Below are 26,247 nucleotides of genomic sequence, written 5' to 3' on the forward strand. Positions count from 1 at the left end.
GCATTGAAAGAAAATTATAAAAAAAGCTTTCAAACACTTTTTTTCATTTATTCTGTACATTTGCCACAATGACTTTTCTTCAAACAAAATCTTGTTCAACAAAAAATGTCATGAATATAAAATCTGTCATTTCATCATAATTTTGACAATCACCATCTTTGTAAACACTAACACTCAGCTATATGACTTACACTAGCTGTACCCAGCACCAAAGATCCAGTTGTCATTATGACACTGTATTTAAATGTCTAAACCACAACAAGTGATTCTAACCAACATATTGTTTAATTAACTCAACATTAATATACACAACAATGTTTGACACTAATGAGTTCTGATGGGTATATCAGAGTTATTTCCCCTTTCACACTCCTCATCAAGTCACAATTCTCCTCTGGTTCAGATGTACAGGTCACAGGTTTGTTCTGAAGAAGTGTAAGATTTGCATACAAAATCACACATTATTAATACACACAATTGTTGTCTGTCACTCCCATAAATAATCTGAATGATATTTCCCGTAAAGCCACATATACAATGAGTCCATCACAAAACCTCATACTCCTTCAGAGATTTGCTTGTTTATTTTCTCCATTAGGGATGTGTCTAGTCTTTTCTGTCTCTTTCTGACCATAGTATAGGATGCTACTCCAACCAGGAGACATATCAGCTCAAACACCCAGAATCTTGTCTGGTGGATGTGTGGATCAATGTCGCATCTGCAAGTAAAACAACATGTAACTTTAGTACACTAAAACACAAGAAATCATGATACGTGTTTCACAGTTTTATAACGAGTGTTCCTGATGGAACAGGTGCTCAGCTGGTATTAACTTTTGTAGTGTCGTTACAACAGACAGACATTAGTACTATCACAGGTGTCACTGTCATTATTTTGACTACAAGAGTCACATCATACGCTGTGATTATCAGTAGCATTTCAACTAGTGACCTCTGTAAATTAAAAACAACTTGTACATGAAAACATAAGATGGCAGTTCTGAATTTGACATGGGTTTGAATTTTAAATTTAATGGACATGGAAGGAATGTTTGGCAGTGAAACACATCTCCTTAATGAAAGTCCTGTTTCAATTTAACTTTCTTATGAGAAGAATCAGCAATTCAAACATTTTTTCCACCATGACAACCATTTTGAATATCATACCAACACATATTTCCTTTACAATAACTATGATAAAAGTCACTAATGAAGGTCCTGTACCTTAGATGTCACAATCCATTTAAGAGTATGGAAAGTTGTATTTATATTTTAAAATAGCAATGTAATCCTTTCAGGGGTTTCTATCTTTCTAGGAAGAGTAAAAATAAGTAAAATAATGACAGAAAGATGAATGCCAGATGTCAGTCTATAATTAGCACTTCTGGGTCTAGTAAAGTTTGTTTGCATTCCAAACTTATCTTTTTGTGAAAAATCATTTTATAGAACATTATGATCTAATCAGAAACAAAGCAGTAGTAAATGCCATTATTCCTTAGGAAATCTCATTTTACTGGGCATAATATTTCTATTTTTTACTATAATAGACATGAATGTACACAACTAATTATAAAAATATAAAGATTTACAAACTTTCTTTGGATTCTTTTTTTATCCTCACACTCAATCACTTCCATATACCCGGTATTCACACAGGAAGACAGTTGCCTTTTCTGGAACAGAACAAAGAGAACAAGACAATCTAGAGTTCTGGCTATACTATATTATGTTTGTTATCTGACAGTATAAAGAAAAGTAAAATATCCATACAATAAATTTTGCATTGATGATTAATATCGAGCTTGATTCAATATTTCTTAATCATAATTGATCAAATACCTCCTAGGTATTGCTGCTCGGAGATGGACATTTGAGTGAAGCGTTTGTATGTTATCATTAATTGTCCCACAAGAAGAAAAGCAGATATTAGCTTTCCATTACTCACCAGTTCTAACTTGGAACAGACATGACAGGCTTCCACTATTTTCTCCTTTCCTGATAAACAGCTCTCATTTCTACTTTTTCTCCCTATTTAAATAAATGGAAAATATAAGATTCAAGACAAGAGAGTTAACATTCTTAAGCTCATACATGACTGTACAGTATTAATGACTGTCAACAAGCACTTATGACTCCCTATACATTTTTTTTAACAAGAAATGTTCAAGAGAATATCTTCATACAAAATTATAACCGACTTTTGAAATATTTGATAAGACTACCAAAGTAATTCTGTACCCTCCTTTGTTCATTGCCAACATGGCCAAGTCACATTCAAAATCAATAGAAGTTGTTTCATTTCTAGGAGAACAAATCTGTACAACTTTACTGTGGTAGAAACAGTATGGTACTCCATAAACCGTTCTTCTTTATCACAAGGGTAGACATCATATAAAGTTGAAATCTTCTGTGAAAGGATAACTTACTAACAGTCCAGAAATGATTTTTACCTGTGATAATGGATAACTTTTATCTTGATAAATGAAGATTAACTATGTATTTAACTTTCAGAAAAGCTTCACAAGTAAGGAGTTGAAGTAACTCTAAATCAATGCAAAAAATGTATGCTTTCACCTTGACCTCTTAATTTGAATATCAGTAGGAAATCCTCTGCATGCGATAGGTCATCTCATGAGAAGTGTTTCGACAACAGGTATTAAATTGAGATCTACAACTTTAATTCAAAACTAAAAGAAATCATGTTCACTTTAAATGCAAGAGAAAAGGTATTCTTTCAAACATTATATCTTCTAGTATTGAATTCCTGATGTGATATCAGTTTGTACCATGTACCTTGTAATGTGTTGAAGTCCCCTATGGAATGGTGGGTTGACCAGGCACTCTGTACCAGCAGAATAACAAAAGACACACTGAAAATAATGAAATTCAAATTGATAAAGGAATATAGGAAGATATCAATCAAACAGAATAGTTTTATCAAAGGAAAGGATTGACTCCAAACTCCACTAGATAGTTCAGACACTATTTTGTGTTTGTTTTTCCTATTACATATCGGTGTGTCTACATTACAATGTAAACTGTTTTTGCCATTGATCTGTTTAAAATGAATTAGAAGTAAAACCTCTTTATCTGATAGTTTCCCATATGATATTTATTCCCATGCAATATCTGATGACAGACAATAGAGGGAGGTAAAGCAAAGTTAATGTGTCATGGTCTAGACCCAGGAGCCAAAATCGTTGCAGGCAGTGAAGGAATTTTCTTATTTTCAGACACAATGTTATGCATGTTGTAGAATCACCATTGCAAGTGTTCATGCAAATCAGTACGGCAGTTTTTAATCTCACTTGAACTGTATGTTCAGGGCAGTTTTTGTCTGTCACAATGCTAAAATAAAGGATCCCACTGTCCCTGGGCGAGACACTTTACCCCCAATCACTTGGATAACATGTACAGGCCTCCTGTATGTTGTTCTACGTGGTAGCAGCAAAAAGGAAAAAAATTGTCAGGAAAATATAGGAATGTATAAATTTGTATGTAACAGAATAAGGAATGACAGTCCTACTGAGTATTCCAACCAGAATATAACCCAAGTTTCAGGCATGATAATCCATAGAGAGACATTGACTGTATATTTAACTCTAACTAGTCTAACCAACCTACTCTGTTTACATAAAGTTTGTCTGAAGGGCTATCTATAGTGATCAGAAATCCATTGAAATCCATAATCATATATTGATTAAAAACACATTGGCTTTCCAATGTAGTTAATCTATTACATAACTGAATTGTTGTAGATTCAGTATTCATAGAAAGTGAATGCATTCTCTATAAAGCAGTAATATTTTCTTTTTTGTAACTTAAAGGTACCTATAATTAACAAAAGAATGAATATTATTGATAACTGGGATCTTAATTATGCATAATATGACTTTTGCTAAGTTTTACTAAAACACAAGAAAATATAAATGTATCCTGACGATTGATTATGAAAATTTACAATCCATTATCACATCAGATGAGGTTATATAATTAGATAACTACTTATAACAGATCATTGTCTAGTTACTGGTCCCCTATTTCATTATGTGTCTTTGTCTCAACCTAAGGATTATTTGGCGCGTTGAATATGATATAAAAGAGAGTCTGTTTGGCTTGTGTCTGGGAGACGAAAAACCATCATCATCATCATCATCATCATCATCATCAGCTTGTGTCTGTATCTGAACCCTCCCCCAAATCCTTTTCAGTCGGTCAATCAGAATGAATTGTTAGACAGGGATGTCAAGTGTATAATACAAAGATAATTATCAAAAATTCTCAATTAGTGAATTAAGACATTCACTAGGTACTGTACTCATCTGTACAAGTTCTAGACTGAGAATGACTGTATCTATAACGATAATTTCATATCAATATTCACCATATATAAAGATGAACATAACGAATAAATGTGTAAATATCAATAACAGCATAAAAATGTGAAAAATGACATTAAATCGTCAATTAACAGACAAAAAAATTGGTAAAGACCATTTCAGTAGCAATTTTAGAGGGGGTAGGGTTCGTTTCAGTATTATAATTTCAACACTTCAACTCATTCATAATCGATGTTAAACATTTTACCTTAGTAAGCCGAAGAGAGCTATAAGCATACGTTTCTTTGTACAAAATTCAATCATGATGGTGTGTGTACTAAATTTCCATGGCCATCAGCAGTTCGGTGGATGTGTATTCGCCAGTTCGCTAAACCCAACATTTAAGATAACGCAGATTTCATACCAACACAGAAGATCACGTGACTATTTTCTTCCTTCAATCGAAGCCAACATTATATCAAAAGTCAAACGAAACAATAGTTTAACCCAAACAACTGTTTGATGACTTCACTTTCATGATGTTGTCGGCAATGCAGTCACCATTGGGTGCGTTCGATAATAAACCCGCCGGTGTGCACATAATGTAAACGCCTGCGCGAGAAGTTCCGGTCGGAACTCTTTTATTTGTTTGGAATGAACTGCAAGTAGATTATAACCAAGTTGATAGACGGAAAAGGCTGTGGGTACCTTGCCCAGTATCTACACTTGTATAATTTCTCATTTTCCTATAGACTCCCATTCTGGCTGATGATTTTACTTGTATATACCAGCCACATTACAAATGTAAAGTTGTATTAGCTGATAACCTATATATACCCAGTATTTCCTGTTTTTTTATACATCAGTTTAGACTGAATAAATTCTTTGTCTATAATTTTCAATGTTTTACAAGCTAATTTATTTTTTTCATATTTTGATCATTTTCTTTTCTAAAAATTTGCCCATAAAGTGATGAAACTTTGACATTAGATGTTGTTTTAGAGACTGAAAATAATACAATATAGTAATAGGTGACACCAGTTGGTAAAGAATACACTTCTAAGATCCTGGTTCTATCAATTTCTGTGGTATCTGTTTTGATATTTCCTTTGCTCCTTCCAACATATGCTAGTGGATGATAAAGCATATCTAGTTTTAATGAGATCCACAAAAACCTGACAGCTAGAAATCACTTGACAAGACTTCAATGCTGTAACTCATCCAAAAATTGTCACATGGGAAAACACAATTTTATGTCATGGATATAAAGCCCACCAAGTTTCAAAGAAATTGGTTAAAAACTGAGGAAGGCGATCTGTCCATAATAAAAGGCAGGAAAACACAATGGACAATAATATTTTTTTGAAATTGTTGGACGAAAATGACATTCAAGAAAACAGTTTCATATCGAAGAAATAAGGCCCACCAAGCTTGAAAGCGATCAGTTGGAAACAGAAATCTTCACACAAGTTAAGTATGTAAGAGGGGATATAATGCTTTCATAAACTGTCTAAATATGATAGAATTACTATTTGAATTAGTAAAGTGTCTAGCATTATCTGTGTCATTAGTGTTTGTCCACTGTGTTGGAAAGTGTGGTGAGTCTTAAACGTGTTGTGTCAGTGTCCATATTTGGTGTTGTTTTCGTCTTATATGTAAATTAGTCTGTAAGGAGTTGTGGAAAAGCATGCAAGGGTGAGTGGAGTATGAAAGTAAAATTATATAAAACCTGTTTACACGAGCCCGTCGCACTTTAGCCAGGACCGTACGTACTGAACGTATCCTCTGGGGTCCAGTACATAACCCGCACTATCAGACGGAAATTCCCAAATGAGACATTTCACCAAACCTACTGGGTTTTGGAAGGTAAATATTACCTACCGAATAATACGTTATATTATTTCCATTCACAGAATCTGATTGTTGACATGTATACAGTATATTAGAATGTACATGTTATGTAACATTTTTTGTTCTTTTTTTGACCTGTGACATAAACTTCAAGTGTAAATTGAAAAAAATGTGCATTAACTGATGAAAGACAGATGTAGCAACAGATTTAAACATCACAACCTTCCTGGTCAGGTGAGAAAAAAAACCAAAGTCAAATTATATCAATCTCCCGTAAAGGCTTTATTTCCGTTTTATATTGATAACAAAAATAGAGTAAGATTTATATAAATGTATAGGAATATAGAAATCACTTCACCTTTCATAAGTACAATACAAGAACTAAAATTGATAAGAGAGTTGCATAGAATTTAATCTATCAAATTCATGATCGCAGTACAGAACTATTGCAATTTCTGTGATAAAAAAAGTAATGGTCAGGCCACTTGTTAAGTCAATCATATCTTAAATGACTTCAACATCCCACATTGAACAAGAATATTGTGACAGAACTCTATAATCTCGTCCAATGTCAGAGAAATATTGATGACTTATTGAATCAAAAAGAATACAAATACAGAAATGGTGATAATGAGTCACAACGTCTAGGTGGAAATCAATGATATGTTTTAATGATAAAGCAATTTAGTGTACCAAGTTATAAACAGATGAGTGGAAAACTGAAAGTGTTGGATAAAAATGCTGTTCATTGGAACAAAATCACATATCTTTTCAGGATGAAAGTGTTGTTGAAAAAAAATGATGGCAACAACTCTTCCAAAAGCTTGTAAAATCACAATACAATTTCATGTAACGGCTATACAGAGAATTGGTGAAAAACTCAGGAAAGAGATCTCCGTACAAAATTCAAATGCTAAAGAAATAAACAGTAACAATGCTTTCAAAATTTGCTAAATCAAAATACTGTGTAGAAAACACAACATTGTGATTCTATGATGGCCGCACAGAGTCATACCATATTGCATCCCGTCAAATTTTATGACAGGTGTTTAAAAATACTCGGGTACAGATGAACCTATTAAAATTCATATTTTTTTCTGGACAATTTTAGCAATCTGACCCAGTCAACACATCCATGTATAGTAGTTTTACTTAGGCAAGTGAAATATGAAACCACACTGGTACTCCAGATTTATGTCCAGAATTTTACAAATATATGAAAACTTGACATTTCTAGTAATGATTTTAGTCAAATTAAAAGATGAACACAACTTTAGAGTGTCACATTGTTCTCAATATAAAATAAACAATAGAAGCAACAGATGTTTATTATCTAAACATTACCTATATTGGATGTATTTGGTTCCAATTAACAAACAAAAATCTCAACGACAATTGTCAAGGTTGATTTTATATCACACAAACCTCACAACCTGTATAATAATTTGAATAACAAAAAATTAAAAAAAGCAAAAAAAAGCAAGAAATTGAAAAAAAAGCAAATGCTATGGTACAAGGTAACATCAATGGAATGTACTGGTTTTTGAATGACTTGGGTGTGTATAGAGGAGACAATTCAATATGAGTTTGTTCTATATTAAAGTTGGCTGCACAATAATCAATATTTATGTAGAAAAATGATATTATTCAATATGAGTTCAACATTCCAGCTAGCTGTTCAATAATAAAGGTTTATCACAACACTTCCATAATATTCTGCCACATCATACATAACCTATTTTTTTCTACCACAATTTAGTCATTTTCGAAGCAATTTCTAACTTCATTTTCCACAGAGGATTAGTTTTACAGTTCAATGCAAATTCAAATGATCCGAATATTTTTTTAATTTGAGAAAATACGCACTCAATCTTTAGATCAAGTGAGGTAAATATGTTATTATGGCACTTTTTCCTATTTCCAACAACTGTTAGCTACAGCTCCTCGTGTTTCATTTTTTTGGGATCCGTTTCTACTTTCACTTCCACCTTCTCCTTTTCATGTTTTACATGGTGTATATGTATCCCTCCCTCAAAATTGTCAATTGTCTCGCTTTGAAATTCGTTTGATGTTTGTTTTTCAGAATACATTTCATTTCTAAAATCTTCATCTTCCTTTCCCTCTTCTGCAAATTTGAGATCTTTTTCTTTTTCTTTTTCTTTATCATCATCATCATCATCATCATCATCATCATCGTCAACGATAAAGTCACTTTCTCCTGGTCCATCAGCGTCTGATTGTTCATGTTCTACCTCATCTTCTTCATCATGTTCCAGGTTCATAGCAGGAAACAAGTCAGGGAAGTCCCTGACCATCTCGCTTAAATTAAACTTGTATAATTCAGGCCACTCAAGTAAATCGTTTTTGTCCTCATCAATAATCGCAAAACACTGCAAAACAAACACAAAACAAACCTTAGAACCAGGAAAACAAACGACTTTCAAACATACATAGTAAAACAGGTAAAACTTAATGTAAATGTACAAGAAATTATAAATGAGACAAGATTTTCATGGATTTAACTATTTTGCAGGTTTCCATTCGTCTGATCAGCAGAAATAAGCTAGAATGTTGTATTTGTTATATAAACATAGGATAAATCAAGAAAGTGCAATATTGAACATGGACTGTAATAAGAATTCAGAATCAGAAATGTTTTGGGATGAATAAAGATTTACACTACCATAACTAAATAGTGCGATAATTAACCAATTAACCTTCAAGTATAGGATCAACTCAAAACTGAAATCCTGTACTGAAATGCTTTTGCTTATATATACATTTTGTATAATTGAATCAGGTTTGATGAAAATAACATGGATCAATGGTGAGTTTTACACAAATGTTTATGTTGCAGCTGCTGACAAAAAAGTAACACTTAAGCCTCAATTCCAAATTCTGTCGTATGCGAGACAGAAATCATGTTTACCAACAGAAATGCAAAGTATTAATTTCTCAGGGTAGGAAAGTAAGAAGCATATTAACCTTATTTATCTCATCTTTATCCTTCACATCAGTACCAAACAGCGTAGAGAAATCTTCTCTCGTGATGCTTTCTTTTCCCTCCATTGACTCTAGTAGTAAGCTCCTACAACAGACACTAATAACATTAGCAACAGCAGACAGTCAAATTATTACCTTCAATTAGTGATTTCCTTCAAAAAACATAAACAACTCATAAAGTACAAGCGGTATTACTCCCTTACAACAGTGATCAGTGATCTACCTGTAACATAGGTGCTTACTCACAACAGTGAGCCCCTACAAGTTGAGCTCCTACAATTAACAGAGGTATTTCTTTACAATAGTGAGCCCCAATCGGTAACAAAGGTATTTCTTTACAATAGTGAGCCCCAATCAGTAACTTAGGCATTTCTTTACAATAGTGAGCCCCAATCAGTAACAAAGGTATTTCTTTACAATAGTGAGTCCCTATCAGTAACTTAGGCATTTCTTTACAATAGTGAGCCCCTATCAGTAACAAAGGTATTTCTTTACAATAGTGAGCCCCTATCAGTAACAAAGGTATTTCTTTACAATAGTGAGCCCCTATTAGTAACAAAGGTGTTTCCCTTTCAGTAGTAAACCTCTACAAGTAACATAAGAGGATGATTTTTTTATGCAATAAGCTTCTTCCAGATATCACAGCATTTTCCAAACGACAGTGCCCCTTCAAGTAACATCAAGTATTTGGAACAAGAGTGAACTCCTTCATTAACATGAATGATATTTCCTCCAACATATCACATAAGGTACCTATTTACAGTATATAATTAACTTGTAAGTGACCTAAATACCAGAAGATAACATACAGGTAAGTAGTTAAGACTGTTACACAGGACATACAGTCTGTCAACCTGCTTACCTGGCTTCTTCAATAGGCTGTGGGAAATTAAACTGCACCAGGGGTTTGGGAGAGGCTGTGTAGGGGTCCATGTCTTCACACTGGGAAGTATTATACCACATCCGATGATGGAACCAGAAGTTCAAGGCCAAGTTACGACCAGGTAATGAGTGCACATGGTGGAACCACCTACAGTAATAGTTGATCACATGAAACACACATAACTTTGAATAAAATTCAGTGACCTGTACAGACAGGGACTGTCATAAACAGGTGACCTTTATCAGGAGGTTGTCATTATATAAATATTGAATTTCTATTATTTGCATTACATAAGGGCCTGAAATCAGAGACCTGTGCTAACAGGGCTTTGTTATCAACAGGTGGGCTGTAAAGCAAGCCTGTCACTCTCACTGAAAGGACTCATCAAAGGGAGATAATATGATCATCAATGACCTTGCTGCTCTATTTGTCCACCATTTACATGTTTCTCCGTGTTATGGCCCTAATGATTCAAATATATTAAGATCAAACCTTACAGGATAGAATATCACACAGTAAGTATATAATGTACTGAACTCCACATACAAATAACAAACTTAAAAAAATATTTAAACACCCTTGGTTAACAGCAATTCTGAGACCAAAAAAATTACAGTAGAAAAAATAAGAAACAGAATTTGAAGTAAAATCAACATCTTGGTCTCAGTCTCTGGAATTACATAGATTTGTACTGACCTAAATGGAATAAATAGACAGTCGCCTTTGTTGACCTCAACTTTGTGCCAGGGGACTTTTTGTAAATTAGGGAACTCATGCATGTCAACTCTGTCCACATTAACTCGGCTGAAGGCACCGTCCTCCATCCAGCCATCTGCCTCTACCATATAATCATATTTCTGTAAAAACAACAAAAGTGGCATGCTTTATAAATATCATAACAAACTTAACAATGGCATAAAGACAGGGTAGTATGGTTCACAATACAAATATTGATGTACTTGTTAGAAGTACCAGCCAAAATATGACACAGTACTATGCCATTGATATATCTTTTACATTATAATTATCAACAGTATGAGAAAGTTACCCAACCTCTGCAGGAATATCAAAGTACATCTTTCATCTCTAAAGCAAAGCATTCAAAATGTCTGTTGATATAAAATTAGAAATAATAAGGATATGGTGATGGTGGTAGGCCTGACTGCTGTACTCTAAGGTTTATAATGGCCAACACAAAAGGTAACACACTCTAACATCCTTGGGGCTGGTACATCAGTTGATACTTTGAAGTGTCCCTTGTGTGGTCTCATCAGGGTATTAAGCCTTACATATATGTGACCTCATTCATTGACGTAAAAAACAAATCAGTTGTCTGTCATCTGTCCGTTTGTCAGAACTATGGAGTTCTCTCTATAACTTCATTATAACCTGTCCATCATCTGTCCGTTTGTCAGAACTATGGAGTTCTCTCCGTAACTTCATTATAACCTGTCAGTCATCTGTCTGTTTGTCAGAATTATGGAGTTCTCTCCGTAACTTCATTATAACCTGTCAGTCATCTGTCCGTTTGTAAGAACTATGGAGTTCTCTACATAACTTCATTATAACCTGTCCGTCATCTGTCCGTTTGTCAGAGCTATTGAGTTCTCTCTCGATCTGCCAGATTTGGGGCCGAATCCCAATGCAAAATATTATCTTTTTTTCCCAATTTAGACCCCAAGTTTTCCTAATTCTAAGGAAAACACCATTATTTTTCCCAATTCAAAGGGCCCCGGGCCCCGGGCCCCAGTCCCAAAATGGGGTGTGAGAGCCATGCCTGTCCATCATCTGTCCATTTGTCAGAACTATGGATTTCTCTCTATAACTTCATAACAACCTGTCCGTCATCTGTCCATTTGTCAGAACTATGGAGTTCTCTACATAACTTCCTTATAACCTAACTTCAGAAAACTTAACAACAATTTAGGGCCATACCAAATAATCTATGGAGATAAAACTAAACCAAAGAGTCTATAAATTGTGTAAATGTAATGGCTCTGCTGCTTTTTGACTATTCTCTTACTTTAATGATACTCGTTTAGGTGTAACTTAGCTTTAGGTAAGATTATTTGTAGGACCTTGTGTTATCACAATCATTTTGTGAATAACTGCTCAGAGAGAAGATTAATTCAGGTCATACCCTGATCAACACCAAACATGTGACATTTCAGGTGATATCAGGTCAGATAATTCTCTTCATCATAGCAGAGATCAGGTTCAAAACATATGTTAAATTGAAACAAGAGACTCCTGGGCATTAACAGTCAAGATTTCTATAAAAACCATTGTTTTTGTTGCACTTACATATGTCAGAGAAATTATTTTGTTATTAAAGCTAACTCAAACTATTCCATCTGGTGGAGGATCATGAAAAGATTTTCAAAATTTCAATAGAAGTAAATGTGACCCCTATCATCACAACCTCTCACGTCCCCTTGAAGCGGGCAATTTTGGCCGTAGGTTTCAATTTCACCAAAATAGGTTAATAGTTTTTTGAGGCACAATGGATGACCTAATTATAAACTGTTTATCAATGAAATTGATTGACTGTGTAGACATAGTACCGGTAAGTGTTGCTTGCTTTTACAATAACTGCCATCCTTATGCATACATCATATGCAATTTTATACATAGTCATTACCTTGTCAATGAGGACCAATTCCTTAGTGCCATCCAAGACACAGTTAATGTTGTCCAGGCCATCGTTATGAAGATGGGACTTGGTACCGCCACTACTGAACCACATGATGATGCTTTGCAGGTTGTCCTGGAAACCGCCACACTGTAAGGTCAAGGGCACCTTCAGGTCCACTGTAAGGTCACAACACCAATTCAAACAAAACCAAAGAACTGTTCTGGTATTTATACAACTGTGTTTTCTGAAAGCATAGATTTCCTCACAAGTTTTCCATAATTCATAATTTTTCAACATGCACCTTTCACTATAAGTCATATAACTGTCCATTGACTGAATCGTCTCCCTCTGACCATTTCTAATTTGAACTGACTTTTTTTCACTTACTCAGATGAGAAACATATCCCATTCAGAAAGTCAGCCTTTTCAAGAAAGTGTCAAGATATTTTGAACATGAATTATTATCTCTTTAAGCTAATAGTGTCAATATTTTCCTTAGTCAGCAATTTACATCAATATGGGAAAGAAATTATTGTTACCATATTATCATGTGTACCAACAAATAGGACAAGTTTTATATATATACAGTAACATATGGTTAGACAGAAAGCTGTGGTATTCTGTAGATTTTTCACCAAGTAAAGGAATATTAATTAAAGACAGTTCCAACAAGGTAAACATAATGCAAATATACAACAAAAATAGTTTTCAGCAGTATCTGGCAGAAAATTTTGTTAAAAATTAATTTTAATTCATAGCTGTCAAAACTATATACCCGGTATGTTGTAATATTTCTAATGGAAGCCGATGTGAAGCTTGGAAGTTATAGTGACATTCCTGTTCAAGAATGTCTTAATGCAATGATAATGAAACAGGCTGCAACATTCATCATGTAACTCCTGCCAGATGTGTTCTACCTAGGGTTAGTTAAGTGATCAACACGATGTATTGCTCACAGTGAGCTCCATGTGACAAATGGTGACTACTTTTACACCTACAATAACTGATTGTTATTGAAGGCATGCTTTATGATGCCAGAGGGCTGGACAGACAGACAGACAGAAGCAAGGACAGACAGACATATGGAATAATGGAAAAGACAAACAATTCAGGGGTCTAGAAAAATATTTTAAACCACTAGGCACATGACTGGTGGGCTGAAAAATTTACTCATCCGGATTGGAAATTTACTTGTCCAAATTCAGCTATGAAATGCGAATTTAATCAGCCAGGATGTGACATGTGACTTTTTTCTATTTTTATTTGAAGTTTTAGTGAAAAAACTATGCAGTGATGGCTGCTTTGCATCAGACATTGTGCACGACTTAGGCCTAGCCGTAGTGTTTGTTTACATCCGACTGACTAGGTGCTGTTAAGAACGAGAGCACCTGACATCAGTATGACCGCGGGAAAATGACTAAGGTATTCTGAATGCTATATTTGATGTCATGAGAGTTCCGGTGTAATCAAAAGTTAGAGTGCAGACTGGAATATTTTGTTTTCGACGTACCATAAACACGTTTCTTTGTTTAAAATTTTCTTTTCATTTTTATTGAAATTTGTAACATTAATATCATTGGAAAAAAGTACTCATCTGACGGACGACTGACAAAGATAAATCTAGTTGTCCAAGACAATTTTCACTCATCCATGATGACCGGACGAGTGCTGCAGTCATGTCCTTTATATGAATGAGAGGATTAAAATGTCATGATATGTTGTATGTATAATATCAGGCACATCATTGTACAATAAGAAATTACCTTTCATTGAATCTGGTAAATCTGTGACCAGGTAGCCATTCAGTTTTTTATATACACTGATGTATTTTTCCAAAGTCATGTGCCACATGGTTCCATTCTCTCTATCTTCCTTCTTATTACTCTCAACTTCCACTGGCACATGGCCGAAGATATCACTGAAACCAAACATCCAAGTCAATTTACTATAAAAACATATACATTGTATGAATTAAGAGCAACTGTGTATCCTAGCTAGCAGTAATATGGCTACATTGTGTATACTTGTGACTATAAGAGCTAGTGTAAAACTTATACATTGTAAATGTCTGGCAAACATTTTTACAATGATTAAACTTTCCCTATAATCTATATATGTCTGTACACATGGATAAATGGATATCAATCGATAGTTAAGGCAAGCACCTCAGTTAATCCTTGTGAGTAAGTACCAATTAGGACAACCCTTAAATATCAACACTACAGAATGAACCAACTATATATACCATAGTAAGTGATAGCTACCCGAGGAAAAAGTTAATATACATTAAATGAAGCATTACAAATCATTGGTCAACTCTTCATCAAAACCAAATGACTTTACCTTAAATAAGCATCTGTCCATTTCTGAAAAGCAGGAATATCATTGTTCAGCAGGACTTTCCTCATTACCAAAGGCTGTGACTTCTTTACGAATTCATCATAGAATACCCATGGGGATGGAAACTTGCCCATCATTGGTATCCCTGTCTCTGGAGGCATGTGGCTCCCTAGGGGCAGTAGATGGCCTGGAGGGTATCCATCTCCATGAACTGGCAGTACCAGATTTGACCAAATAAAACACAACACCAGGAGTGATCTCGTCATCTCGAAGCTCAGATGTATCTGTGAACCTGTAAGTAATGAAGATAATGATTTACAGACTACTATCTACATACAACTTTTAGCTGTTTAGCCTTTTTACCAATTAGGCCAAAAGTAAACAGTGGGCTAAACTTTGATACTGAATCATAAATATAAGTTTCCTATCTTTAGGATGTATTTAACACTGGTTAAAATGTACAATTTTATGTGATGGATAACAAAACCTGAGGGAATGTTCCTTCATTTTACAGTAATCTTTCATACCGGACTGTAGCAATCTTTTACACCTGACTAGCAATCTTTTACACCTGACTAGCAATCTTTTACATTGACTGGAAACACCTGACTTCTTTTCACAAATGATAAGGATCAAAAGAAATTCTACAGAAACAGCTGAATATCTCATGACATATGTCCCACAATCAATGCTTGTATCAATGTGAAGAACTCCAACAAGAATAGCTGTTTTTTTTCAGAATGTTATGTATGTAAAACTCTCACAGAAATACTTATCATGGTTATCTTTGTATTGAAAACTCTCACAGAAATACCTACCAGAGGTATCCTGTTGAAAACTCTCACAGAAATACCTACCAGAGGTATCCTGTTGAAAACTCTCACAGAAATACCTACCAGAGGTATCCTGTTGAAAACTCTCACAGAAATACCTACCAGAGGTATCCTGTTGAAAACTCTCACAGAACTACCTTCCAGAGGTATCCTGTTGAAAACTCTCACAGAACTACCTACCAGAGGTATCCTGTTGAAAACTCTCACAGAAATACCTACAAAAGATATCTTTGTATTGAAAACTCTCACAGAACTACCTTCCAGAGGTATCCTGTTGAAAACTCTCACAGAACTACCTACCAGAGGTATCCTGTTGAAAACTCTCACAGAAATACCTACAAAAGATATCTTTGTATTGAAAACTCTGTGAAACCCCCACCAACTATATTGTAAAACTCACTCAGGAAATCTTACCAACCATATCTTTGTATGAAAGTATACCTGCCAGCCATTTTTCTGTATGTAGAACCCTTATAGAAATACCTAGCACCTGTATGTTTGTATCTAGAACCCTTATAGAAATACCTACCATCTGTATGTTTGTATATAGAACTCTTATAGAAATACCTACCACCTGTATGTTTGTATCTAGAACCCTTATAGAAATACCTACCACCTGTATGTTTGTATGTAGAACTCTTACAGAAATACCTACCATCTGTATGTTTGTATGTCAGACCCTTACAGAAATACCTACCATCTGTATGTTTGTATGTAGAACCCTTTTAGAAATACCTACCACCTGTATGTTTGTATGTAGAACCCTTATAGAAATACCTACCACCTGTATGTTTGTATGTAGAACCCTTATAGAAATACCTACCACCTGTATGTTTGTATGTAGAACCCTTAGAGAAATACTTACCATCTGTATGTTTGTATGTAGAACCCTTATAGAAATACCTACCACCTGTATGTTTGTATCTAGAACCCTTATAGAAATACCTACCATCTGTATGTTTGTATGTAGAACTCATACAGAAATACCTACCATCTGTATGTTTGTATGTCGGACCCTTACAGAAATACCTACCATCTGTATGTTTGTATGTAGAACCCTTATAGAAATACCTACCACCTGTATGTTTGTATCTAGAACCCTTATAGAAATACCTACCACCTGTATGTTTGTATGTAGAACTCATACAGAAATACCTACCATCTGTATGTTTGTATGTCGGACCCTTACAGAAATACCTACCATCTGTATGTTTGTATGTAGAACCCTTATAGAAATACCTACCACCTGTATGTTTGTATGTAGAACCCTTATAGAAATACCTACCACCTGTATGTTTGTATGTAGAACCCTTATAGAAATACCTACCATCTGTATGTTTGAATGTAGAACTCTTATAGAAATACCTACCATCTGTATGTTTGTATGTAGAACCCTTATAGAAATACCTACCACCTGTATGTTTGTATCTAGAACCCTTATAGAAATACCTACCACCTGTATGTTTGTATGTAGAACTCATACAGAAATACCTACCATCTGTATGTTTGTATGTCGGACCCTTACAGAAATACCTACCATCTGTATGTTTGTATGTAGAACCCTTTTAGAAATACCTACCACCTGTATGTTTGTATGTAGAACCCTTATAGAAATACCTACCACCTGTATGTTTGTATGTAGAACCCTTATAGAAATACTTACCATCTGTATGTTTGTATGTAGAACCCTTATAGAAATACCTACCACCTGTATGTTTGTATGTAGAACCCTTATAGAAATACCTACCACCTGTATGTTTGTATGTAGAACCCTTATAGAAATACCTACCACCTGTATGTTTGAATGTAGAACTCTTATAGAAATACCTACCACCTGTATGTTTGTATGTAGAACCCTTATAGAAATACCTACCATATGTATGTTTGTATGTAGAACTCTTATAGAAATACCTACCATCTGTATGTTTGTATGTCGGACCCTTACAGAAATACCTACCATCTGTATGTTTGTATGTCGGACCCTTACAGAAATACCTGATAGCTGGCTGAAATAATTACAAAACAAACCATCAAACAAACAGAACAACAAGAACTCCCAATGACAATGATTGATGAGGAGATATCGTCAGGTAACTACCTGTAACGACAGCTAAGTAGGTTTACCTATGTAACAGAAACTACAATGTGTTACCTGTACTGTAAAGGCAATATGCAAATTAACTGATTTTCCCGGGGAATGAATAATACTACTTTGTAATTAATGACCTCGGTTTGTATAGTCAGTGACCTGTAGGTAAATATGGTAGGGTTTAATACTGATCACTTTCTATCACAAATAAGTTTTAGTTAATCTCCCCTATGCTACCTTGTGCCTCTCATGTGTATCTACAGAGTGTCATGTTCACAATAAGTCAGATTATATAGTCATGTCCTTGATCAACCAGCAAATTACTTATGTACTTCGTTTCATTTGAATTTCATATTTTTACCAAAAAACACACCATTGTAGAGATTCAATTTGGTTTGTCAAAATCAGATCTTATAAAGATCTTATAAAGACCTTATAAAGATCTTATAAAGACCTTATCCAAGCTAAAAAGGAGGAAATACACAAGCAATAGAAAGAGATGAGAAATCTAATCATTTCATGGAGGACATTTCTTCCCAACAAACTGTAGTCAGTCTACTTGATTTTGTTGTGTAGTGTAAACTAAAACTTTGATTTAGAATATATCAACAACACACTGTTACATACATGACTTACGTAATTTATATCAATATCAGCTCATAGTTGTAATTTACCAGAAACTCATCCAGTAAAACAATGCCAGATGTTGCCACTGTGCTAAGACAAATTACACAGAACACATACAATTATTAATTAACTGAAATTAATCAGTTGTAAGTAACCAATCTCTTTTCAATTGTCAGGACATTATTTGGGCATTATGATTGATGTTAAGATCACTTTTCTCCGTATCACTGTTAGCTGAGTGTAACATACTGTCTATTATATAAGAAAAAGTTTTCTTTTTCGTTGTTTACTGGCATGTAATCTGCAGTTTTTTTTATGGATATTTTAAATGACTTTTGTGCATTATGTTTATATATCTGTTTACAAATGGAGTTTACACATCAGTTAACAACAATACAGAAAAATTATCTCTATGTTTACATTTTGAAAGCATTTTTCTCTATATTTCCTCTCCTTAAAAAATGGTACATGTGTTCACTGGACATTATATGCACTGAGAGACTAACTACTAATGGAATAGCAAAACAGCTCATTCCAATTTTGCGAGAAAGTCTGTCAACTACAGGAAGTTTACAGAAAATAGCAGATTCAGACTAAATTTCATGGTGAGTTCAGCTTCCCACAACTAAACTTGACATTTACTGAAGTTTAAACATCAATTTTATTGGTAAGGCCAAACAGAGAATATACCGCAGAAATGTAAAAATATCATAGTAAGAATGCTTTCTATTGTGTTTTGACCTCTTTTCGCACATAATTGTCATCTTTTTGAGTCAAAAGGAGCTATAATCTGAATATATATAGCTTCTTGCCACAGAATAATAAATAAATCTTGAATTCTACAATAAATACAACCTCAGCTATCACTTTCCTTTACAGATTTGAAAACTGGCACAGACGACTTTAAAAACAACAAAGACCAACATCATCTCCCAACCAATAATGAAACTGCCAACAAAGTTAAGAATATCATGACAAGTTAAGGTTCTCAGACTAAACTCGCAGTATCCTTTCTCTTTTGTCCGTATAACAAATGTAAATCATCATGTTATTTAATAATATAATTTGAAAAACCTAATTTGTCTGCTATGAAAATGAGCACACGAAAATCTTTTGTTACAGAATGTGATTTGAATATCTTGTGTTAAGCTCATGCAGATGAAGGCTGATATATATATATATATATACTTTTACTTGTGTAATATGATAAGGAGGAATATAAATAGACATTGACAGTCATGCAGAACCCTTCAGACTACTCTGTGACATTGACTGGATGACCTCTGGGTTTGAACAGCAGCGGAAGTGACATGTATAACCATGTTTGGAATTAATGTTAACAATTACTATTTATTATTAAAATTAAAAACCCTAAATGATAACATGTTAGAAAAAAATACAATCATACTAAAAATAATTAAAATTTGAAACAAAAACTTAACATTACAAAGTGTGTATAAATATATGGAAACTATACCTCAGTACACAAATATAATCTGCTAGTGTCTGAAAGTAACTGGATTCATTAGAATAGACTGATAGTGGTATTTAAGGTGGAAAAAATGACCCTAAAACGACTTTTATTGGTCACAGTGTTTCTAGAAGAAGACTGTGACCACACATGATTTAACATGCGGTTGTTTTAAGTTGATGAAGCAATATTTGAAACTTGGGTCTGTTTTCATAACACAGTAAACTCGACATATAACTTAAACTGTATTTGAAAACGTTACTGCAGTGACTAACTGACTACTATTAGACCGAAAGTAGTCGGGACATTGTAAATTTGTAATGTGTAAGGGATGTTACTCAAATTGCTTCATATTCATGTCGTTAGCGTCTTACACATATATCTAAACAAGCAACAATTTACCTGCATTCAAACAACCACGTTCTCTTACAAGATATTAGGTCCACGCCTAACCATGCGGGCAGCCATTATTTACATTTTCTTAACGCTCAGAACGATGGATTAGTTCAGAGGTGATTCGAAAGGAAACAACAATCCGAATGAAATTAGTTTCAAACACGCGGGTGAATTGTGGGAACTATCACGTGGGTTGTTTTTGGTGTAAATAATGCATCTGGATCGATCATTGTAAATTGTCCGTATTACTGTTTGCAAAACGAATGGTATACGGAGGATATGCTTATAGTTAATGAGTAAGTACAATAAGTTATAGGGATGCACACAGACTATCAAGACCCTGTCAGGTTGCATGACTAACATCTACTCTAATCTTTTATGGAGTGTGTCCGCCCCACAGCGACCAACCAACGACGCCATGTTGAAGGAAATACGACCACTTAGTTTAAGCAAAAATCTCCAACAACCATTATGGTTTGTCAATACTTTATATATTCAAACTCTGTGAATACACTTGATTTTAAGTGGAATGTGCAATATTGAATATAATAAAGATTATATCAAATTAATAGTTTATCAAAAAAGTATATATTCTATTAAAAGCAATTTTATTAAACTATACATTGAAACTCCAGATAATGCACTCAAGTATACGTATAGAATACGACACAATTTTATTCATTCGCACGATTGTTATAAATGTAACAGTTGTCATAACTTATTTCAATGCTTCCGCAAGGATTCGAACCTGTATCCTCTGGCTTACAAGTCTCTCACACTACAGTGATCGAGCAATAGCTAAAGAGCAATTCTCTCTAACCGAGCGCTATGTATTGCAGCCAGTATTCACATCGCATCAATCCTCAAACCAAATAAAGAAAGAGTGATATAATTGAAAATGGTTTTATATCAATATTATAAGACAGTTATCAATAGAAGTCAGGTTTTGTTCATGATTACCTCCGGAAAACTAAGAATGTGGAATGAGTTATACATATTTTTCAGACATTTTGATTTGAAGCCAAACTGACTCCCAATCCAGAATAAAACAAAAACCTTGCTTGCTGAAAATTAATACAATACTGATTTAGCAGTGAAATAAACTTAAGACATGATGTTATGTTATGTTATTTAAGCAAACCTCTAACAACATTTTTTCCCATAATGTTAAATTGCATGCCCACATGGTTGAAGGTTGTTTCCCAGATCACAATGTCTTCTGGTTGAAGGTGACATGGGAGAGCCCACAAAATAGGGTCTGCTACAATCCACAACATGATTATAGGAGGCGACGTAAAGTGGGTCCCTCGCAGAGTTGAGAACTTTCTTTTGTGTCTTCCACTAAGGGAACATCACAAAATAGATCTGATGCCCCTAATGGATTCTGACTATATATTCTCTCCAGTCTTTACCTTTTTTTGCTTTGTTTTCCACTCTTAGTGATCCTCTCAACATCTGTCCTCCTATGACCTTGACTGAGCGAGGACAGGCATAAACCCTATGAAAACAACCCATTATGATACAAGATACAACAAAATTCAGTTAGATCTTTTTCCCAAATCTCTGTTATTGCTGTAACTGTAACTCAAATTGGAAATGACTGTTGACCACGTTGATAACATGTTTTGGCAATGTATCTTCTGCATGGTCTCGTAAATCAAATGAGACTTCAGGGTTGATCATGCACCATATTTGGTTATACATATAACAAGTACAGGTTTATTGCCACATAAAAACCCTAATGGAAAATTTGGACTTGAACTAGTCATCTTTTTTTCTTAAGGCAAGCATACAAGCACATGTACCGCTAGATTTAATGGAAACTCTCGCCAGTTGTGATGATAAGCAAGGTTGGTTTGCCATAAGGTGACCTATTTATTTCTCCAATACTACTCCCTCTTTGAAAAGTCTTTGCCCCATAGACAACCCTGACACGTTACCAGGTTTTGGATACTTCAAACCCTTTCAATATGCAGTTTGATGGGATCAGTATCTTAATGGGAAGGAGTAAAATGAAAAATAATTCCCCATCCCTCTCTCTGGACCATTAAATAGTAACCAAGTGTTTTGCTTTTAAGAGAAAAACAAAACAAACTAGACTATTGCTGAGCAAATTGAATTGGATGTCAAAATCTAGGTGTATTGATCAGAATTCCTGAAAGCAGGATTGACAATGCCATTAGCGCTGTTAGTACCTAGACTTTTGACTCCCATATGAACACTTTCTGCTCTCTTCATTCAGTTTGCTTTACATTCCAGTTGATGATTGCGTCTTAGTAACAAGCTATGGACTTAGAATCTTCTGAAGTTGATGGGAAGATGTCGTCTGAAAATGAGATGGATGTCACTGAAAAACTTGATGTTGGCACTGCTATGGTCATTTCTGATGTGACGGCTGTAGATGATGAAATTTCTGATGTCAGTACAACGATCACCTCTGATGAGAAAGCTGAAGATGACGAAAAACCCTATATCAATACAAATGTATCTGCTGTAGAAACTGTAGATGGAGTGACAAGTAGCAGCTGTGTTATATCTGATGACTGCTCTCGTCAAACGGAAGAGAATGACCAAATATCTGCTGAAATAAAACATCAGGTTGATGTAAGTCAATTTGTTTAAATCTTTATTGATTCACAAGTTCATTTGGTATATGTCTCCCATTCTTGTTCATCTTCCAAACATTTAAACCTAGATAAAGGTCCAGAAATCAGCCTATGAATAAATAGCTTTGTCTGTTCTTATTTGATAAAAGATTCAGAAGTTTTACAAACATGACCTAGCAGGGTGTACAGACGATATCCTAATATAAATTAGAGGTGTAATTTAACAAAACATTGAAGTCTTTACCATGTATGTGTAGGTATCAGGTAATCACATCTCAATATATTCTATCATTCACACTCTTGAAAAAGATACTAATGAAAAGACTTAGAAGATGTCCATCATCATGTTAATCATTTATACATTTGTGTTTTGTATTTCAGACACCTGTCTGTGATGTGCAGCCTACATCAGTGCCTGGTAACGAGGCAAGTATCGCCATTGAGAAAGCCAGTCACCAGACTCCAGAAAACAACATACCAGTTGATAGCACTACATTTCTGGAGCCTAGTTGTGATGGAACTATCGAAAATATTGAAGGTGCTATTTCCAGATTACATACAAATTTTGGGACTGTAGATTCAAAAGATGCTGACATCGCCATGGAGACAGAAGATTCAGAAGCTGACTCGTCCTGTAATTTAAGTCAGATACAGATTACTTGTGTACAAAGCATTGCCACAGATTCCTTGGGGATGACGTCAGGAGACAACATACACAACTCATTAAGTAATGAGGAACTGGTGTCACCTCCTGTGACTAGCCAGGTGTCAGCAGAAACTGCCATGGAAGTGACCTCTGGAGGTCACAAAGACTTGCCAAAGGTAACAACAGTAAGTGGTGCAGATTCAGATGTTTGCGTAGAAGTGAGATATGAGATCTCTTCCAAAGTTGATGTAGTCACAACTGTACAAGGAACGAATTCTTCCTCAGATGTCCATCAAGATGAGGACACCGACTGTAAAGACTATACACCCAGTGATTACCCTGCAATATCAACTGTGGTAAAACGTGATAGTGACCCTCTTATGTCTGCAAATATTCCACAGAGAGGTATTGCATTACAGTCAGAGGTAACCAGTTATGATAGTGCTACCTCATTAGAGGCGACGGAAATTCAGAACAACTTGTCACTGACATCTGGAAAACAGAACAACTCGCCAAAGACAACAGAAGTACAACGCAACTCGCCACAGACAATGGAAGTACAACGCAACTCGCCACAGACAATGGAAGTGCCAAAGACAACAGAAGTACGACGCAACTCGCCACAGACAACAGAAGTACAACGCAACTCACCACAGACAATGGAAGTACAACGCAACTCGCCACAGACAACAGAAGTACAACGCAACTCGCCACAGACAATGGAAGTACAACGCAACTCGCCACAGACAACAGAAGTACAACGCAATGCACCACAGACAATGGAAGTACAGAACAGCTTGCCACAGACAACAGAAGTACAACGCAACTCACCACAGACAATGGAAGTAGAGAACAGCTCATCAACGATGACAGAAATACAACACAACTCGCCGCAGACAATTGAAATGGAGAAAGTTTCCCCAGAGACAACTACATCATCCAGCAACTCTTCTGAAAAAACAGAAATACATAATGTATGTATACCCTCTAATACAGTGGATGAAGTTGCTCAAAGTTCAAGCTCATCAGCACGGGAAAAAAATTCAGAAAATTTTAATGAACCATCCAGTGTCAGTGAGGAAGAATCCAATGAAATAACCGTTACTTTTAATGTTAGATCCTCAGGGGAGACAACTCCTCACTCTACCATCACAAGTTCCACAAAATCCAGTGAAAGGGTCAACAAGGTAATCAATAGCTCTTCAAATCCTCAACTACAAGCTGTCCAGTCAGAGACAAAAGAATCTTCAGATTTGAAGAAGAGTTCAATATCTCAAAAATTTAGCACATACACTCTGAATAAAGCCAGAAGTATGCTTCACTCTGCCCTAGGAACTAAACCTGTGATGTTAAACCACCAATCTCAGTCACAGCAATTGAAAACAAGCCAGTCCACTGCTGTGGACAATGGTAACTTGCCAGTGAAAGTCATGACAGATCCATCTAATCATGACAAAGTAGAGGAACATGGAGATATTTTAGACATATTGAAGACTCACCAGAAAGAGACTGCTCCTGAATCAAAATCACAGAAAGCATTGATTGTAGAGAAAACTTCTTTCACTGAAAAATCGCTTGGGAAAGTAAGTAATCAGATAGCAAAGAAATCAACAACTAAGAAACCAGTGGTGATGATAAAAGATACGAGTGGAGAACCCAGTGTTAAACAGGAACCAGTTGATAGTTATAATGGGTATGGACAGAGTGCACCAGTCACAGGAACCACCAATAGTCAAGTGTCCAATCCTGCAGTAGTGATAGAGAATGTTCATGGAACATCATCTACAGTCAACCGTAGCAGTGTCAGTTTGTCCAGCCAGAGCAACAGCATTCCTACAGTAGTAACATCATATCAAAAAAATCTTGTACCTTCTGTAGCAATGCTGAATGCCAATCCTAACCAAGTTTTCAACAAGCTCGTTCCTTCAGACCCAATGCGGGTGATAGCTACAACATTGATGAACTCCACCAGTAGTGACTTGAATAAAACAAATCGCTTTGTACCAGTGATGGCTGGACTAGGCCCTGGTAAAGGTCCAAATAGGGTCACCATCCGCCTCTCCAATAGCACCGCTTCAGCCTCCAACCCTATTACCATCCCAAGGATGTCAAAACCCTACCGGGCTCCCAGACCTATCCAGCCTAAGGAGCCAGAGATTCCTCAGCCCAAGGCAAATGTCATTCCTGTTGCCACCAAAGTCATAAACACCATCTCTACACCAGCCTTGCTTCAGACTAATGCTACTATCAAGACCACCATACCTCCTCCTATGTCAGTAACTACAATAAATATTGACACCGTTGGTCTTCCACGTATTACAGAACTCATCGCACGAAAAAATCCAATCCCCAACTACAAGGCACCAGTTATTCCGCAGAATCTAAAGGGCATGATCAAAGAGGATCATTACCTCTGTTATGAGTGTGGGGACGTTTTCTGGATTGAGTCAAGTTTGCATCAGCACCGAGGGCGATACAGTATGAAAATAACTTACAAATGTGATGAATGTAACAAAGAGAAATGTTTCTTCAATAAATGTCAGTTTCT

General features: G+C 35.3%; 2 protein-coding genes and 1 non-coding gene across 4 annotated transcripts; all 3 read right to left on the bottom strand.

Moving 5' to 3' along the window:
• Positions 1-34: 34 nt before the first annotated feature.
• LOC132553915 (protein JTB-like) lies at positions 35-4,867 on the bottom strand. The gene is made up of 5 exons (XM_060218207.1): positions 4,588-4,867; positions 2,794-2,870; positions 1,946-2,028; positions 1,594-1,673; positions 35-719 (listed from the first exon to the last, which is right to left on the bottom strand). The coding sequence occupies exons 1-5, from the start codon at positions 4,641-4,643 to the stop codon at positions 557-559; spliced, it is 459 nt and encodes a 152-aa protein (XP_060074190.1). The 5' UTR covers positions 4,644-4,867; the 3' UTR covers positions 35-556.
• Positions 4,868-6,464: 1,597 nt separating this feature from the next.
• LOC132553926 (uncharacterized) lies at positions 6,465-20,520 on the bottom strand. 2 transcript variants are annotated; one of them, XM_060218219.1, is made up of 8 exons: positions 20,454-20,520; positions 15,035-15,315; positions 14,455-14,609; positions 12,698-12,867; positions 10,753-10,913; positions 10,036-10,203; positions 9,156-9,258; positions 6,465-8,560 (listed from the first exon to the last, which is right to left on the bottom strand). In XM_060218219.1, the coding sequence occupies exons 1-8, from the start codon at positions 20,457-20,459 to the stop codon at positions 8,105-8,107; spliced, it is 1,500 nt and encodes a 499-aa protein (XP_060074202.1). In that variant the 5' UTR covers positions 20,460-20,520; the 3' UTR covers positions 6,465-8,104. The 2 variants fall into 2 exon arrangements, with proteins under 2 accessions (XP_060074202.1, XP_060074210.1); XM_060218227.1 differs by having other exon boundaries at positions 15,035-15,323; positions 20,454-20,519.
• On the bottom strand, positions 12,165-12,264 carry LOC132554619 (Z30 small nucleolar RNA). Its single transcript, XR_009554402.1, has one exon. It is a non-coding gene; the product is annotated as a Z30 small nucleolar RNA (small nucleolar RNA).
• Positions 20,521-26,247: the final 5,727 nt, after the last annotated feature.

This window comes from Ylistrum balloti, unplaced genomic scaffold (assembly GCF_031769215.1).
Source record: "Ylistrum balloti isolate Yb309-2 unplaced genomic scaffold, AGI_CSIRO_Ybal_v1 Utg369640, whole genome shotgun sequence".
NCBI lineage: Eukaryota > Metazoa > Mollusca > Bivalvia > Pectinida > Pectinidae > Ylistrum > Ylistrum balloti.

What these genes read in the sequence shown, in the direction of transcription:
- LOC132553915 (XM_060218207.1), bottom strand. Translation starts at nt 4,643, where the DNA reads ATGATTGAATTTTGTACAAAGAAACGTATGCTTATAGCTCTCTTCGGC. An exon ending in GCTCTCTTCGGCTTACTAAG is followed by an intron (nt 2,871 to 4,587) that starts GTAAAATGTTTA and finishes CATTATTTTCAG; the next exon opens with TGTGTCTTTTGTTATTCTGC. An exon ending in TCTGTTCCAAGTTAGAACTG is followed by an intron (nt 1,674 to 1,945) that starts GTGAGTAATGGA and finishes GTTCTGTTCCAG; the next exon opens with AAAAGGCAACTGTCTTCCTG.
- LOC132553926 (XM_060218219.1), bottom strand. An exon ending in TTTACCAGATTCAATGAAAG is followed by an intron (nt 12,868 to 14,454) that starts GTAATTTCTTAT and finishes GTGACCTTACAG; the next exon opens with TGGACCTGAAGGTGCCCTTG. An exon ending in CAGCCTATTGAAGAAGCCAG is followed by an intron (nt 9,259 to 10,035) that starts GTAAGCAGGTTG and finishes TGTCTGTTGTAG; the next exon opens with GAGCTTACTACTAGAGTCAA.